At 37.0% G+C, this 19,079-nt stretch overlaps 1 protein-coding gene across 2 annotated transcripts in view; it reads right to left on the bottom strand.

Moving 5' to 3' along the window:
• Positions 1-19,079, bottom strand: part of CSTF77 (Tetratricopeptide repeat (TPR)-like superfamily protein) — an 86,282-nt gene that overhangs the window by 45,010 nt on the left and 22,193 nt on the right. For both annotated transcript variants that reach the window (XM_010281161.3, XM_010281162.3), the window contains exons 8-13: positions 18,772-18,818; positions 17,858-17,921; positions 9,523-9,643; positions 2,366-2,424; positions 2,189-2,257; positions 1,570-1,710 (exon numbers count right to left, since the gene is read on the bottom strand). In XM_010281161.3, coding sequence (XP_010279463.1) covers positions 1,570-1,710; positions 2,189-2,257; positions 2,366-2,424; positions 9,523-9,643; positions 17,858-17,921; positions 18,772-18,818 — 501 coding nt within the window. The remainder of the gene's footprint in view (positions 1-1,569; positions 1,711-2,188; positions 2,258-2,365; positions 2,425-9,522; positions 9,644-17,857; positions 17,922-18,771; positions 18,819-19,079) is intronic.

The following is a 19,079-nucleotide window of genomic DNA, read 5'->3' as shown; positions in this document are numbered from 1 at the left end:
CAAATTGACACGCAGGGCTTGGGAGCTTTCTTTATGGACCAGTTTTAGAACGATCCAGGTTGCAGGTAATTTTGAAGGCACTAGTAGCAGCAGTTGATATTTCTCCATTTCTATCAAGTAGGGTTGTGTGTAACCTTAGATTTTACTTCCCTAGTGTTGTGAATCCCATCTTTTGCATCCCATTCGTTTTTGTTTGATTTCCAAATGCTGTTTTTGGACATTTCTTGATCAGTGGAGCAAACTATGGTCAAAATAAAGCAGAACAGTGAATCCAGAGTTGGTCCAGTAGGGAATGTAGATTCTTTGCTGAATGTTGTGAGTTGTGAACACTATAAAGCCTGATAGGACAAAGCATATCGAAATTGATAGACACTTCATAAAGGAGAGGGTAACAGCTGAAGTCTGCCTACCATACGTCTCTTCTAACTCACAACTGGCTGATGTCTTTACCCAGGGGATTACAAAGAGCAAGCTTGAACATGACCTACACTAGTTGGGAATGTGTGACATTTACTCTCAACCAATGTTCTAAAAATCGTAATCATATCATAAATCATAGAGAATGTTGAATCATATCGAATCGTGATTCGTGAATCATATTGTAAATCGCAAAATTATTTCTATTTTTACAAACTTCTCAAAAAATTAAATGTGGATAATGCTAAAATGCTATATATATATATATATATATATAAAATGTGGATAATGCTCAAAAAATTTAATGTTCTACATTATTTTTAAGTCATATCTAAAATATTTGTACCTAAACCAATAAAATTCACTACTTCTACAATATAAGTCTAAGATGATACAATCAAGTTTGACTTGAAAGACAAATAATCACATATAATGTCTCTTTATCCAACAAATAATAGAAAATAAACTCAATATAGGCTCTTAAATAGCATATATAAATCAATTTCTAGTAAGGCCTTTAAAACAAGTCGCCCTTGAAAAAAACTAAATATAAATAAACAAAACGACAAAGTAGAGAACTAATTCTTAATTGAATTGATTCGAATCACAATGAATTGCAAGAATCACGTAAATCATAAGATTTATGAATCAAATCATAGGATTCAAATAAAAATCGTAAGATTTTTGTAGAAAATGATTCAGACATAAGATTTGAATCGAAATCCTTTGGACTCATGATTCAAATTGTGAATTGTATCGGAAATCATAAGACTTTAACTACACTGCTCCCAACTTGAGGGGGAGTGCTGAGTGTTTCCTGTTATTTGTTTGATTTGTTTGTTTATTTTTAAGTTGTTAGCAGTACCCGCCCCATCAAGGGTAGATTGGACATTGTATGTGTTTTTTCTTTAAGCATAAAAGTTAATGAGAGAGGGCCAACCAGTATTATTGATCTCTCTTCTCTTTCTCCCATCTTTCTCTTCTTTCTCTTTCACAAAACCTCTTCTTCATTCTCTTCCTTTTCTTACAACTTTTATTTCTGCTGATTTCTACTACAATTTCTGATGCAGGTTTAGCAATGACATGTATCCAGAGAAAAGATTGAAAATAACTTTGACAATACAAGCAAAATGAAGTTAAATACCATATGACCTTTGGGTCTTTATCAAGACAAAATGTCATCATAGCGTATGCAACATAGACATGATATGTACAGTTCGGGGATTTGCGGGCATCTAAGAAGTACTTGCGAGCAGCTTCAACTCCTTCAGTTCTTCTTAGGAAACGGATAAACTGCAGAGTCAACATCATATATTGAGAATTTAAGAAAAAAACATATAACATGATACTAGTAATTAAATGCATCTATAATAATAGACGGAAAAAAAAAAAGTGGAATCAATAAACATTCCTAAATGCACATGTTCAAACTTCAAACTTTCCATGTCTTAGGTATAGAATAGGTCTCACCTGAACAGCGCAAATCAAAAGAAAACCAGAGATGGGAACACAACCCAGAGGTTGTTACACTTCAATCTCTCTACTAGAGATCTAGCATCCCCTTCACAATGCCAGTAAAGCCAAGGACAACTCCCCAGTCCCCCCCCCCCCAATTCCTCTCTTCATCCAACCTACAAGTTGAGCAAATGTACAATGTAGCCCCCTCAGAGAGACAAGAGCTCAGCACTTTTACCAACCCACTAAATAATAGTTGCAGACTTGCAGTTATTCAATGCATGCAAAAAGTCATAGAAAAGCAAACATGGCTTACTTGTATGTGTGCCAGTGCATTTGCATTGACAGCATTAGCCAAACTGCTCTCATATATCTTCTTTGCAGGCTGCAGAAAGCCAATTCCAAAGACAATAAAATTCAAAAAGCAAAAGGAAGAAAAGCCAACAATGCCAAAAAAAATGCAAAAAAATGGAATATATCATACTTCCTATACCTGAATAGCTCCACGGGATTCCTCTAGTTCTGCATATGCATACCTCAGAACTTCAGAATCTAACAAAAAAGTAAAAATGGTATTAAACATTTAGGCCCTTCCAGGTGATTCAAATCAAGTTGCAGCTAGAAATGTTCAAATTACACGATCAAATCACTTTTGGGGGTAATATGATTTATGAGCACATAGTTGAATCGAGTCATCAATCATGAATTGAAGTTAAATCAGGTAATTTTATGTGAACAGTGTTTCAAATAGTAATGGTAAAATTTCAGGCTGGCTGACATGTGCGAGAATGTGATTTTGAGTCTGAGAGAAACGAATTTGTGCAAAAAAGGCCAAATTTTAGGTCTGCATCAAGTCCACCCCTCCCAAGACCCCACAGAGCTGGGGCCAACACTGAGAAATGGCCAACTCGAGGGGTGTGAATGTCAGTCACCAAATAGGTAAATTCACTTTTTTAAGCATCTTCTTCCTTTATGCTTGGATGGGGCTGCGCCCCATCTTCTCTTTTTTTTCTTTTTTTGTGCTTTGAACTCTGCTCCCATTTTGTCTCATTCTTTTATGCTTTGAGAACAGGGATTCAGGCCCATGTTCCTCTCCTCTGTTTCAACATGATAAATGCATTAGGGACCTTTGTGTTACATGAAAGAAGAGGCTCCATTTCACATTTTTCTTCCACTTTTCCAATGTGTATATTTTTTTAATCTTTATGTGATGATTTAGGTAACAAAATTTAGCACTTTCTCTTTGATTATTTGTTCTAAAACTGAACTTTGATGGTAATATTTTTTGGTTAATCTCAGTACTTTTAGCACCAATGACTCTTTAGTTGTTGAAATTGGTTCTCCTTTATGGCTATCTCAGTATGATACAGAGTGTTCTCTAATGGAATCTAATACTTTATTTTTTTGGTCTACTTATAATGTCAGAAACCAAATAATCATCATTATCACCCCATTCTGAGATTGCCAAAAATGTTATGGCTTTCAGCATGGTTACATATACACATCAAGGACTATGTAACACGAATAAGAATAACTTTATGATTATTCTTGAATTATTCAGTTCATATACACATGAACGCCTGGTTGACTCAGAAGATAACACACTTGTTCCTGAATAATTCTATTATCACATGCATACATTTTCTCTATGTTCAATCCCTTTGCCTTAGTATTCTTTAAGCCTTAATTGTCAATATATCTAATATTTGAGGAAGCAACAGAAATTAGAGAGCAGTTCTGGTCTTTCCTCACCATTACTACATACTTATATGATGAGTATAGGCTGAAAGTCGGTGCAAAGACACTTTACCATTTTATAGAATTTCTACTTTTTATATTTTTGATAACTCTTAGATAAATAAAAAAATAAAATCTTATGATGTACAATACAATTCATCATATGATTTGCAACTCAAACCTCCTTACTGTTTAAGAGGAAATTGAGTGAAGTAGAGAGGCTGAAAAGAGACGTGGAAGGTGACAAGCAATTTGGAGTGAAGGAGATAGGAGGAAAGGGGTGAAGTAAAGGCTAGTAGTAGGAGGGGAGAAAGGAAAAGGTTAATATGAGGATTCTTAGCTGAAATGTGAGGGGTTTGGGGAGTGCAAGGGAAAGAGCAACGATCAAAGAGGTGATTAAGAGGTATAACCCAGATGTGGTGCTAGGGGGATCAATTGGGTGGCTGCTCCATCTTGGGGATCCTAAGGAGGAATTGTAACAATGTGGAAGAGGGATGTGCTTGTGGGAATGGAGGAATTAATTGGTAAATACTCAATATCATTGAACTACGGGAGGAACTGTGGGAGGAATTGGGTGATGTTAGGGGACTATGGGAAGGGCGTTGGTGTTTGGGCGGGGATTTTAATGTGGTTAGGTTCATAGAAAAAACTAATAACCCTAATCAGAGGGTGAATCCGATTTGCTCAAAATTGGATAGGTTCCTATTCTCAACAGATTGGGAAGAACACTAGGGGAGTTTAGCATCTAGGGCACTTCCTAGACAGACTTCTGATAATTGGCCCATAGCGATTTGCAAGGAGGAAAGGAGGAGTGGAGGACCTGTTCTGTTTATATTTGAGAACATGTGGCTACTACACCCAGGATTCACTAAGAAAATCAGAGAATGGCGGGACCATAGTTTTCAAGGCACCAAGGCGAGGTTGGGCATCAGGGGGGCACCTTGTCGCCTAGGTGGGCGCCTCGGCGATGGATTTTTTTATGTAGAAAGCATAGATCCTAGGGAAGTTCCCTAGGTACCATAGCCATATTTCCTTAATAATTATTCATAATTTTCATAAGAAAAGTATAGAATTCATGATCAAATATAGAAAATCAACATATTCATAAGAAGAAAAAGAAGGAAAAGAAAATTAAAAAAATATAGTAGTAGTAATAGTATACAAAATTTTAAGTTCTCCCTTACTTATTGGTTCAGGTTTTAAAGTCTTTGAGGGTTCAATAGAGCATTAGCAATGTTTGTATTGATAAAACCCCAACAATAAGAAAATAATAAAAAGAAATTAGTATATAAACACACAAAATGAACATTTAGTTTAATAGTGCCTATTTTATAATTATAATGTCAAAAAATAAAGAATAAAAAAGTATTTTACAATACATAGTACAAAGCTGCTTGGAGATTAGGCAAGGCAAGCCTCAAAGGGCGCCTTGACAACTATGGGTGGGACCAGTGTAATCCTTCAGTGGCGTGGGAAGGAATGAGGTTCCATAAGAAACTCCAATTCTTGAAAGCAAAGATTAGGGAGTGGAACATATTGGAGTTTTGCAGACTAGAAGAAAGAAAGAGAAATTTGATGGATCAGATTGAGAACTTGATGAAAGAGGAAAGGGGAGGATGTGAAGAGGGAGACAAGGAACAAAGAAGGGAATTGAGAAGGCAGCTGGAGGATTGTCTATATAAGGAGGAAGTTATCTGGAGACAAAAATCTCGCTGCAAATGGTTGAAGGGGGAGATAGAAATACTGGCTTCTATCATATGGTGGCAAATGGTAGGAGAAGACAGAGCTCCATCTCAACATTGGAAGTTGTGGGGTCAATTTTGACCCACCAAGATGAGATAGCAAAGGCCCTTTATTGATCACTTTAAATCCATTTTCAAAAGGCCTTTAATTGGGAGGGTATGGTTAGAAGGGTTGGATTGGCCAGATTTAGAGGCAGAAAATAGGAAAAGGTTGGAAAGGAGGTTTGAAGTGGAGGAAATAAAGGAAGTTGTGTTTTCTATGGAGAGAACAAAAGCTCCAAGCCCAGATGGTTTCACAATGGCCTTTTACCAAGATTGTGGGGAAATCTTAGAGAGAGATCTAATGCTAGTGTTTGATGAATTTCATAGGAGGGGAATAATTAATCCTGCGCTGAACTCCACCTTTATTGCTCTAATCCCAAAGAAGAAGGATGCTTCTCATCCAAAAGATTTCAAACCAATAAGTTTGGTAAACAATCTGTATAGTTGATCAAATATTAATTGCCAATGAAAGTATGGAAAATTTTTAAAAAGGTCAAAAAGAAGGGACTGGTGTGCAAACTCGACCTAGAAAAAGCTTATGATTTGGTGGATTGGTCCTTTTTGAAGGAAGTGATGGATAATTTTGGGTTTGGGGAAAGATGGTGTAAATGGATGATATGGATCATGGGTTGTGTCAAGAACTGTCATTACTCTGTGTTGGTAAATGGGACAGTGGTAGACTTCATCCCAGCCATAAGGGGAATAAGACAAGGAGATCCACTCTCTCCCTTCTTGTTTACCTTGATTGCTAATGTTCTGAGACAATTCATTCATAAAGCAGATTCAAGGGACTTAATAAGAGGTTGGAGGTTAGGAAGGGAGGAGATCCCACTTATCCATTTACAGTTTGCAAATGACACGATACTTTTCTATGAAGGTGGAAATTTGAGATGGATCAGGAACTTGAAAATGGTAATATAACTCTTTGAATAGATGCCCGACCTTAAAGTGAATTTTGAGAAGAGTTGTGTAATGGGAGTAAACATGGAGGATGGGGAGATCAGGGAATGTGTGGAGCTATTGGAATGTGCATTATCAAGTTGACCTTTACGCTATCTAGGCTTACCTTTGGGAGACAACCCTAAAAGAGATAGTTTTTGGAATCCAGTGGTAGAAAGATTTGAGAAGAGACTTGCTTCCTGGAAAAAAGAACTATCTTTCTCTTAGTGGGAGGATCAAACTAATTAGGGCTACCCTAGCCAATTTACCCATCTACTACATATCAGTGTTCAAGATTTCAGCAAAGGTGTCTAATAGTTTGGAAAAGATGACGAGATACTTTCTGTGGAAGCCAGGAGATAAGAAGAGGGACCATAGAGTGGGGCGGGAGGTGGTGGTTAGAAGCAAAAGCTTAGGAGGTTTAGGGATTAGGAACATTAGAAAAGGAATGTGGCTTTACTGAGGAAATGGTTATAGAGATTATCTTTAGAGAAGGAGAAATTGTAGGCTAAAATAGTTGTGAGCATTCATGGGTTGGAGGATAATGGATGCGATGCTAGAATTCTGGCAAGGACTACAAGTGCTTCACCTTGGAAAGCCATCCATGACATGTTACCTATCTTTTCCCCTTCGATCAGGTATGATTTAAACTCAAACAACCTCATAAAATTCTAGGAACAGACTTGGGTAGGGAATTCCCCATTGAATGACCAGTTTCTGTCTTTGTATGCTCCCTCTGACCTTAAAAATGAGCCCATATCTTCCTTCATTGTCCCTTCATCCTCAAATTCTAGGTTTGGATGAAATCTAGGTTTGATAAGGACTGTTAGAGATATAGACCTGAACAGCACTTTGGCTCTCCTAGGTATTCTTGAAAATGTTCTTGGACCCCACAAAGGAAGACACTAAAATTTGGACCCCCACCCCCTCAAGTTCCTTCTCTTGTGCCGCCTTCTTTAAAGTCTTGACGCAGCCAGACAACCCCGTAGGGTTATCTTTCCCTATTAAAGAGACCTGGTGCAAGCCAATTCCTCCTAGGGTTGGGAGTTTTTGTTGGGAATCATTTCTGAATAGAATCAACACTAGTGATCTGCTTCAAAGAAAGAGACCCAAGACATGTTTATCCCCTCATAGGTGTATTCTCAGTAAAGCTTATGGGGATACTGGTTTTCACCTTTTGATTTCTTGTCGGTTTGCCAAAACTATTTGGGAATGGGCCTTTTCCCTATTTCGGCTTGGGTGGAACCCCCCTATGGATGTGCAAAGCCTCTTTTACTCTTCTTTTTTCATGTGGCATCTACAGAGGGGCAGGATTATGTGGAGATGCCTAAGGGCTGCGGTGTGCTGGTCAGTTTGGGAAGAAAGGAACTCAAGACTTTTCTCTAAAAGAAAGAAAGTGTCAAAATTTTGATAGAGCTGATTCGCATTAAGGTCGTTCAGTGGCTGAAATTCTCGGACCTATTTACAGGTTTTACTGCAGATGATCTGCTGAGGAAATGGAAAGAGATCGCTAGCTGTGCCCATGTCAAAACGAGTCTAAGTCTGTCTTGGACTCCTCCCACCACTAGATTTATAAAGATGAACTTTGATGGTAGTAGTAGAGGGAATCCTGAGCAGTCTGGCATTGGGGGTGTATTTAGGGATGAGAATGGCACTGTTTCAGCTCTGTTCTCAGGCCCAATTGGGGTTGGTGACTCTCTTAGGGCTGAGATCTTTGCAGTCTTGGAAGGTACCCAAAGAGCAAAGGAAATGAACATTAGAAGGCTTGCAATTGAAAGGGATTCAGAGGTGGTGGTAGGGTGGCTGCAAGAAGACAAGGCTGGTTTATGGAACTACAACAATGAAAGGAGAAAATTCAGATGGCTGGTTAAGGACAAGGAAATAAAGTTCAGTTGGGGGCTCTTGCCTCTGCTAGGGAGTTAAGAGAGTTTATCCCCCCCCGCCCCCGTGTAATTAATTATCCTGTTTGATTAATGAAAGTTTTGTTATATATATATATATATATATATGATTACAATTTTCAGAACATTGAGTGCAACACAACCTCATGGGCGTCAATCATAAGAACTAGCCTCTAGTTTTTCAACCCAAAATTTATTCAAGTGGAGGGAGAGACCCCATTTTATGTCATTTGTAAATTTGAATGAATAGGAGTGGGATTCAAAACTTACCCCAGTTGTTGAAGTAAATATTTTTTTTTTTTGACAATTAGTTGTTGAAGTAAATATTTTTTTTTTGACAATTAGTTGTTGAAGTAAATATTTTTTTTTTTGACAATTAGTTGTTGAAGTAAATATTGTTTTTTGATAATTAGTTGTTGAAATAAATATTTCTATGCCATATTTCCATTTACATTGGTACCATCACAAAATATTACTGGAATCAACATATTCCTCAGTAAAAACTACCAATACTATGCGGAGCACATGTGGGAACAATATTGTAGATATGTGGAGTAGAAGTATTATTGCCCACGTAATGGACATGATTATCACTTTGTGCCAGCTCAAAATTCTTTTCAGACATGAAGTTAAATCTTTGTTTTTGTTAGTGTAATAAATTATTTGGTGATCTACTAGAACAACTTGCAGTTTCTATGAGTTTAAATTTTGCTTGAACTTACTCCATTATGGAATTTTGACTCTTGAAGTTTACAAGACAACTTTGCAGCTTATTGTTTTGCCTATTAACCTTAGCTTCCTAGCTTTATTTGATGTTTTGGAACAAGCTCATAATTTAAAAGGGTGTGCCTATGCTTCTTTTAACATTTTATAAAATTCCATTCTATATTTCTGCATATTTCACAATGTTTCCACTCCACCATGTCTATAATGTTTACGACATTTCATACGACATTTCCAACATTTCTAACATGTTTCTTATGTTTGGATGACTGATATTTCCACTGACACCAACATTTCAAACCATGTCTATTAATAGTCAAATCAATGAATGGCAATACAAGAATTGAGGTAGTCGGAAAGGATCTATGCCTGAACACACAACTTGAGAGAGTATATGGCCCTAAATAGAGGAACTATGGAATAAAAGAATTCATGGAGCTAACCATATAGCTAGGATAAATTTTTTAGAGCCCAATTGATTGATCAATAAAAGGAAAAAACTTATTTAAAACTGACATGTCTAAAAATTAAAGTGAGGCACAAAGGAAAAGAAGAATCACACTTACCAGGTAAAGCCTTCAAAGCTCGCTGAAATACCTTAATTGCAGAATCTATTGAACCAGTCTTTGCATGCCACGTAGCATAGTCATACCATATATCAGGGTAATGATATAAATACATCAGACACTGGATATCAGAACAAATAATTGTGAGTAATCCAGCAGTTTCTTATAAAAGGAAAAGATTAAAGATGCAGGCAGAAGGAAAATGCAAAAGAAGAAAGACTCATTTAATCTTCAGATATATTCTGTTTGTCTTCCTTTTTGGGGCTGTGGCATCCAGCTGTACTAAAACAACTCAGAAGAAAGAAGAGAGGGAGAGAAATACCCACATAGATTGGGATGTCCACTAAAAATGCAAAAGAAAAAAATTTGTATAGAAGTTTACAAAAGAACTTTTTTTTACAAGTTTACTAAAGGACTTCAGGAAAAAGAAAAACAAACCATTTCTTCTTTTCCATTCTGGCAGCTTTTCATCCCTTTCCTTTTATACAAAAAAATTTATGGTATCCTCCTCCACTTCTCCCACTCATATACATGAAGCAGAATACTTTCTGCTACATTTTACCCAAAAGGAAGATGAATATAAAAGTGATAGTAGAAAGAACAAAAAATAAATCTACAGATTCAGCTTGGCAAATTATGGGCTATAGCAATTTATCAAAAAAAAAAATATGGGCTATAGCTTCAACTAAAGATTGAAAACACTGAAGAACATGGGAAGTACACTATCTACAGCCTAGTTGTATAATTCAACTGATTTGCTCCCTTGTAAATGAAAGATTTGAAGGATTATATACAGTGATTATACTGTCTGGAGTCAATTATTTAATCCAGCTGATTACGGTTACCTATGAAGCATAAAATTGGGAAGAAACCATGCCAACGGCCTACTTATTTGGCTTTGCTAATTGAAGGCTCGCATGAGGTGAGGAATTGGAGAGCTTCTCAGTCATGAAAGGTTTTTTGGGGAGGGAAAATTAGTTCAGGTAGAAGAAGGGTTAGCTGAACATTGAAATGAATTACTGGATAAGGTGGTGAGGTTCTTGCAGTTGCTATGGGTTGGATCGGTCATGGTAGTATCTTCTTGTGTTTTGTCGGTTGTATTCTGTGTTTGTCCAAGTAGTTGTGATGGATTGAATTTATTGATCCTTGTCAGTTAGGGGTGGCATTTTTTAAGGACCTTGTGCTTTGTATGAGGTGATACCTTGTCATCAAAATTCCATGCTTTATCTATTTTCCATAGTTTTCAAGGCATCAAGGCGAGGCTAGGTGACAGGGAGCACCTTGTTGATAGTCACCTAGGTGATGGTTTTTTGAATAAAAACCATGTATACTGGGGTAATTCCCTTGGTTTCATAACAACAACCATCTTTCACTATTATTTGTCTATAATCTTTTTTTTGATAAATAATCTTCATAAAAAAATGTATAACTTCATTTAAAAATAGAAGATCAACATATTCATGAAAAAATGAAGATAGAAAAAAAAAATTCAAAAAATAGAGGGGCTCAGTCTCTATTTTTGTCGTAGAAGAAGAAGAAAAAGAAGAAAATAATAATAATGGTAATGATTATGATGATAATAAATAATAATAATTTCTTGGGTAGACAAAACTTTTAGTTCTTTCTTGCTTATCACTTCAGGTTTTGAAGTATTTTAGGGTTCAAGACAGTATACATGTTGAGTGAACCCAGAAAAATAAGAAAATAGTAAAAAAGAAACTAATATTTTAACTCACAAACTGAATAATTTAATAAGAATATAATAGTATCCAAGAGCACCATGAAGCATATGCCAGAGGCATTGACACCTCTGAGGTGTACGCCTCACATGCTTTTTTCGTGAGACGTGCTAGAGGCATACGCCCCATGCCCCTCATGCACATCTCGTATAAAAAAACAGAAAAATAAAGAAAAATGAGATCCCCCTTCCTCTTCTTCCTCCTCCCCTTCCTCCTTCCCCCTCTTCCCTCTCCTCTTAAGGAGGCTTACACCTCCTTGTGTTTGGGAGGCTTATGCCTCTTACATTTTGAACTACGCCTCACACCTCTAGGTAGTGGAACGCCTCATGTCACGCCTCCACATTTTAAAACATTGTTCTGAAGCAAGGCGTAAAAATGAAGGTTTTCAAAAAAACAAAAAAAAATTCAATACTAAAGATACTATTAATTAAAATATGAAATTATTTTCCAAATAAATATTTTCAAAAACCTATTATTTAAAAGTAAAAGACATGAACATAACATGTAAAACATATTAAAATGGAAATTTAAAAATATAAACCAAACATATAAAATATATTTGTAGAGAGGATGGGCCGAATGGCCCATAGGCTGTTCTTATTTCTTTATGTTTCTATTCTTTTTGTTAATGGGCCTTTATGTTTCTTCATGTTTCTTGTTTAATTAGTTAATCGCCCAATTAAGGGCCTACTTGTAATTACAGAAAATTTGTAATTATTTTTAATGAAAAGAATAGGGAAGGGAGAGAGGATTGAACAACTCTTCTCCAAAACCCTATTACAGCCGAACTCTTCTTCTTCTTCTTTCTTCTTGTTCTTTCTTCGCTGCTGATATCTAAATTGCTTTCACACCTTTTAAATCAGTCCTCTCATTCTTTTGGACTGTTTTTCTTCTTGGTATCAGAGTGGGCTCTTTTCTTCTTCTTTTTTCCCTTTTCTTCCCATACACAGTGTGTATGGAGAGCTGAACCAAATGAGTAATTGAAGAAAGTATTCAGCCCAGTTGGTAGTGGTCTTTTCGAGAAAAGGAAGTTGTCTTGTCCATTATTTTGACAGTCCTTGGAGTTTTTTGCCCAAAACCCTAATCAACTGAAGAATTCTGATTGCGGGCCCCACAGGGAGTTTCACCTTGGCACTCAGTGACTGAAGGGGTTCTCTTTCTTTATCTTGAAGACCAATCCAAGTCTTGTGCAGATCTGTGAAGCCTACAGGGAGTGGCTGCAATTTTCTTTTTCTCTCAAGTTCCAGGTGAGACGCAGTTGGCAAAAAAGACTTCATAGAGGTTGGTACTTGTTGTCTGCTTTTTCCTGTCTTCTTTTTTATCATTTGAAGTTGTTTGAAGTTCTTTTGGAGTTGTTTGAGAAAGATAGATGTCTCTAGAGTTGAGAATAAGTTTGGCGCAGAGTCCGGACAGGTTCCGGGAGCACCTGTAGACTCTTTATTGGTTGTGACCACAGTCAAGCTCGATGGGACTAACTATCTAGCATAGTTACAATCAGTAAAGATACATGTTTGTAGTAGAGGCAAGTAGGGGTATATCTCCGGGAGCAAGAAAGCACCACCGAAAGATGAACCATCTTATGAGAAATGGTTGCAAGAGAATTACACAATTATTGGATGGTTAGTTCATTCGATGCAACCACAAATTAGTCAACACTATTTATGGATGACCTCAGCTGAGGAAATATGGGATAGTGTTGCTGAAACCTATTCACAAAAACTAAATGTGGCCAGGGCATATAAGTTAAGGAGTGATATGAATAATCTAAGGCAAGGGGAGAGACCTTTAGCAGTATACTTCTCAATGCTGAAATCCTTGTAGCAAGAGATAGATCTAATGGAAACAGTTGTTTGGGAAAGCACAAACGATGTTCAGACATACAGAAAATTAGTTGAGAGGAATAGGGTCTTTGATTCCAAAGTTTGATATTACCAGATAGAATATCCGAGCTAAGGATAATGTATCTTTGTCTTAGGCTTATGCCATGGTGAGCAGTGAAAAGAGCAGGAGGCTGGTCCAAGTTCAAGGGACTATCCCAAATGACCATTTTGCTAATATGGGACTCAAACCTAAGATGACTATAGGTAGTTCAGGTGGTTCAAGGAAGGAGGTTATATGTGAGTACTGCAAGAAACCCAAACATACAAAAGATAAATGTTGGAAACTACATCCAGAACTTCTTCCACCTCGTTTTCAAAAGAAGGCTGATAATGATAAGTCAGGAAGTGCCAACACAGCCACAGTCTCAGATAATGACAGGTGTTTCACAAATGAGAGGACTGCTATTGAGTAGTTAGCTGTTATGAAGGCAGAATATGAGAAGTATGGGAGGATGATCAGCATGAGAGTGCAGCCTCCTCCTCCAACTCCTCGGGGCAATCCAACTACTTCTGGGGGGACGTTGTTCTCACTACAACCTACCTAATCAATCGTATGCCATTCAGAGTGTTGGGCTTTAAGTCCGCTTTTAACCACCTTTATCCAGATAAGGACCTTTTTTTATTCCCCTTCGTGTCTTTGGCTGCACTTGTTATGTACACATTTCTAGTACCCAGAGACATAAATTTGAACCAAAGGCCCATAAGTGCATCTTCCTTGGTTATGCCTCCACACAGAAGGGTTATTGCTATTTTGATCCTAGAACCTAGACTCGTTATGTTTCAATGGATGTTACTTTTGCTGAGTCCACTCCTTTCTATGGTTCATCTCGAGGGGAGCATTGTTCACAAAGGGAGCATTTGTCACAGTTGTTTGCACTCCCCCTTCCTGTCCTTGTTGAGTCTCCACTTGAGTTTCCTTCTATTCCTAATGAGACAAGGGGGGAACAATCATCACCTACTCCTTCCAATATTCCTATTCCTCCTCCATTACCTCCTTGTCCTCTTTTTAATCACAGGTAGTACCAGTGGCAAAGGACCAGGAGTGAGCAAATTGTTTCCTCTACATCACACGAGCCTCCTACACTTCCAGTTACTAAAGAGACAACAGGTACTGATACCACCCCCTTGCAGCCAGCCTCCCTTCCCAGATCTTGATGTCCCTATTGCTATTAGGAAAGGTAAACAGAAGTGTACTACACATTGCATTTCCAAACATCTTTCCTATGGCCTTTTTTCTCCTTCATATTATGGCTTTCTTCTCTTAATTCTAACCCTATACCCAAGTCTGTATCAAAAGCTCTTACTATTCCAAAATGGAATGATGCTATGAGAACTGAAATAGAGGCTCTACACAAGAATGACACATGGGAAGTGGTTGATTTGCTTGAAGGGAAAGAGTTAGTGGGATGTAAGTGGGTATATTCCATCAAATATCATGTTGGTGGCTCTATTGAGAGGTACAAAGCTCAATTGGTTGCGAAAGGCTATACACAAACTTATGGGATTGACTATTTGGAGACTTTTGCTCCTGTTGTGAAAATGACATCTGTGCAGATTCTGCTATCTTTGGCAACTCATTCAGATAGGCCTCTTTATCACTTGGATGTGAAAAATGCATTCTTGATTGGAGAATTACATGAGGAGGTTTATATGTCCCTCCCACCAGGGATGTATGGCACAGACATTGAGGGAAAAGTGTGCAAGTTGAAAAAGTCTCTCTATGGGCTCAAACAGTCGCCTAGGGTGTGGTTTGAAAGGTTTAGGGCTGGTCTTGTTAACTTTGGTTACATACAGACTCAGTCTAATCATACCCTCTTTGTGAAGAGGAGAGGTTCATTGGTGGTATATCTCATAGTCTATGTTGATGATATTGTAGTGACTGGCACTATGTGACAGGGATTGATGATCTTAAATCCTTCCTTCATACAAAGTTTGAGATCAAAGATCTGGGGGAGTTGAGGTATTTCCTTGGTATTGAAGTGGCTCGGTCTAAGGATGAAATCTTTATCTCTCGGCGCAAGTATGTGCTAGACTTGCTCTCTGAAACAAGCAAAATGGGTGCAAGACCAGTGGCTACTCCTATTGATATGAGTCACAAACTTTCCGCCTTTGATGGAGAACTGTTGAAAGATAAGGGAGTGTTTCAAAGGTTACTAAGGAAACTGCTATATCTTTATATGACTCGGCCTAACATTGCATATGTTGTTAGCTGCATTAGGTAGTTCATGCATGCTCCCAAAGACACTCATATGGCAGTAGCAGAGCGGATTTTATGTTCCTTGAAGAGTATGTAGAGATTGTGAAATCTAGCCATAGGGATATTTTTGTACTTTTACTCTTCTTTGTTGTACAACTATTCTTTGTACTCTCTTTCTCTTGTACATTAAGGGTAAATTTGTCCTTTTACCTTTTAATATAAATATATCTTTTAGGGTGTCGACTAACACAAGGTGTCACACCCACCATTCGGCTGTGTTCTCTTCTCTCTCTCTCTCTTTTCTGACTTTCGAATCAACTCTGACAGAGTACTCCTGGAAAGGGCATTCTTTTTGCTAAGCATGGTCATATATAACTGCAAGCTTATACAGATGTTAATTGGGCAAGCAACATTGATGATAGGAGGTCAGCTTCGGGATATTGTAGCATGGTGGCAGGTAATATTGTTTCTTGGAGAAGCAAGAAACAATCTATTGCTGCTAGATTTTCAGCTAAGGCCGAGTACAGGGCTATGGCTCATGGGGTTTCTGAGTTACTTTGGCTTCAATCCCTAATGGAGGAAGTAAGTGTTGAGTATGATAAGCCATTGATGCTATATTGTGATAATCAGACCACGATCAACATTGTCCACAATCTGGTGCAACATGATAAGACTAAGCATATTGAAGTTGACAGACATTTCATTAGAGAAAGAGTGGCTTCTAGAGAAGTTTGTCTACCATTCATTACATCTGAAGAACAGTAACAGTCTTACCAAGGGAATCTCCAAGGCCAAGCTACAACATGACAGTGGCAAGCTGGGAATGATTGACATCTATGCTTAGTTTGAGGGGGAGTGAAGAGAGGATGGGCCGAATGGCCCATAGGCTGTTCTTATTTCTTTATGTTTCTATTCTTTTTGTTAATGGACCTTTATATTTCTTTATGTTTCTTGTTTAACTAGTTAATCACCCAATTAAGGGCCTACTTGTAATTACAGAAAATTTGTAATTATTTTTAATGAAAAGATTAGGGAAGGGAGAGAGGATTGAACAACTCTTCTCCAAAACCCTATTACAGCCGAACTCTTCTTCTCTCATTGCTGTCGATATATACCTTGCTTTCACACCTTTTAAATCAGTCCTCTCATTCTTTTGGACTGTTTTTCTTCTATATTCAAGCATGCAAAACCCTCAATCTCTCTTTTTCCCCAATTACATTACTTCAAATAGTTAATGTGATGCAAAACATTTTGCATTCTTTAACCAACGAGCCACCTTCATACCAAATTGCGATGCCCCTTGAGGCAAGATCAAACAAATCCATGTTAGATCTTAAATTCGTAATCCCTACCTCCAATTTGCAAATGTTGTTCATTTATTCATCCTAATAAAATATCTTCTTAGAAAAGAACAAAAGGCCAAGGATTAAAATTCCATCATGTATCGGGGTGTATACACCAATAGTGTCATATCGGGACCCCTCCGATACACCCCTATACACAGTGTTTCGAAGTCCCACCAATTTCAGGGGGTAGATGGGCCTTAAACCACTCCCAAGAGAGAAATTTATATTCTCTATATTTCTGTTACTGTAGGGGCCTTTGCTTGATGTCATGGTAAAACCTCATGCTGACAGGCATGAGAACACAGGTTCAGGTCTGAGAGTTTATTATGTTACACAAAGATTTCCTTAAAATTTTTATCCCAACAATTCTGCTGTCCAGTCTAATCAACAAAAGTCACAACTTTTATCACCCAAGGGAAAATAAAATTTAGTACAGGGGAATAAATGCCACTAACCCATGAAGTGGTTAGTTGTGTTTAAAATGAAACTAAATGGTACAAAGAAACAAAAACATCAAATAAAAAAGCATTCTTTGTCAACCTGGATATAACTAGATGGTTGAGCAATTTGGACTTTCAACTGCTGCAAAACCACATGTTAACCCCTGAACTATGACTAAAGTTATAAGTATTAAGTCGAAAACTATCCTTTGATCAAAATAGTTGACAAGACCAACTAATCACTCAAGCACGCTTGCATGGTTAATAGATCTTTCCATGACATAGAAAAGTTACTATCTGATTTAGATATTATTGTTCTTTTTTCTAATTTTTCATTTGTTAATGCATTTTCATCTTTTTCTAATTTATTTGTGATTGTTGTATTTATGCCATCTCAGATATTACAGACATATCAACAGGTGCGTAAGTTGAACAATGGAATACATTCCCCAGCAGTTCAAAGTTCAATTTCAAACTGAAAGTAAATGCAAAATCAATACTCAGGCATGTGAGCTCAAACAATTATTACACAGATCAAGGAATGAATAATCAGATTATTCAAGATGAAAATTCAAGAATATCCAATGCAAACTACAAGTAAGCTTCAATAATATATTCGACCCAAACAGAATTTTTGATTTCCAAGAAAATCAAGGACAAATTTTGGAGATTAACTATTTCCAAGAAGAATAATGACACAAGAAGCACTAAATTAACCACCCCTCTTTGATACCTGCTCATATGTAAAGGCAATTCTTCTATTAGAGGATGCACTGTCTATCCTTTGAGGATTCCCTCTGAAAAGTAAGTTATCATTATCAGTTTAAAGTTAGAAGATCTCAAGTCAACTTTATATGAAATGTATAACCATATTCACTTATGGGGAAGGAATATTACTTGTGTATGATTAATGAGAAAAGTACTATTCTTGATTTTCACTTATTGCTAGTAAAACCCATTGATGCCGAAAGTGTTTGGCATGGCTACGCTTCTTGGCATTGCCATTTTACTTTAATCAGCAAAACAACACCAAAAAAAATTGTGGCAAGGCTTCTAGTACATACATGTTTGGTAGGAAGAATGATGATTTGGCGTTTAAAATCCTATGGATTTCACCTATCAAAATTACAGGTTTAAAATGTAAAACATCATTTAAATTTCACTACATCGCATTGGAGATTGCCAAAATGTTCCCTGGTGTCTCAGAATCACCAAAACGGCAATTCATAATCAACTCCCATGCACAAAACTCAAGGAAATAACAGTTCTGGAGAAACAGGTCTTAGCAAACAATATATCAATGCCCTTTATCATTTTCCCACTTTTTTATAATAAAAAGAAATTTTCATTAATAGAAAAGAAAAGTACATAGGTAAGTGACCAGTAGACACCTGGAGAAGGCAAAGGCAACCTTCAGTTTATAAGAGTAAAAATTTTATTAAAACAAAAACAGATACAAGCTGATCAGGTGTCTAGATGACACCCCAAACAAAGAAAAACATACATCCAACTTCAGTTTAGACCAACGGGTTCACATTACAATTTTTTATCTCTAACAATTCCCAAAAATTATCAGAAAAATCCAAAGATCTGATTTGCTCAAATATATCACTTATGAAAGAAGAAAATAAATAATGGCATTCTTACTTTTCAAAGGCTAATAACCTTTTCCAGGCCATGCATTGTTGTTCTTCCTGTCGAGCAAAGCACACCACTTAGATTTCTCATATATGCAAATCAGGGTACTAAAATAATAAGACCAAAATATAATATACACTATTTAAATTTAATAAAAATAGGAATTCAAATCAGGGTACACTTGGAATTGGAGAAAAAGAGAGAACTCAATGTGACCTCTTCTGTTACCTTGGTTCAATAATTCATAATAAGGGAGAGATTGAAGAGGATGTAGCCAATAGAATGATAGAATCAAAGCATGATGGAAAAACAAAGGA

The sequence above is a fragment of the Nelumbo nucifera genome, chromosome 4 (assembly GCF_055504915.1).
Source record: "Nelumbo nucifera cultivar China Antique chromosome 4, China Antique-T2T, whole genome shotgun sequence".
NCBI classification, from domain to species: domain Eukaryota; kingdom Viridiplantae; phylum Streptophyta; class Magnoliopsida; order Proteales; family Nelumbonaceae; genus Nelumbo; species Nelumbo nucifera.
Note: the sequence above shows the minus strand (reverse complement) of the source record. Positions and strands in the feature narration are given on the sequence as shown.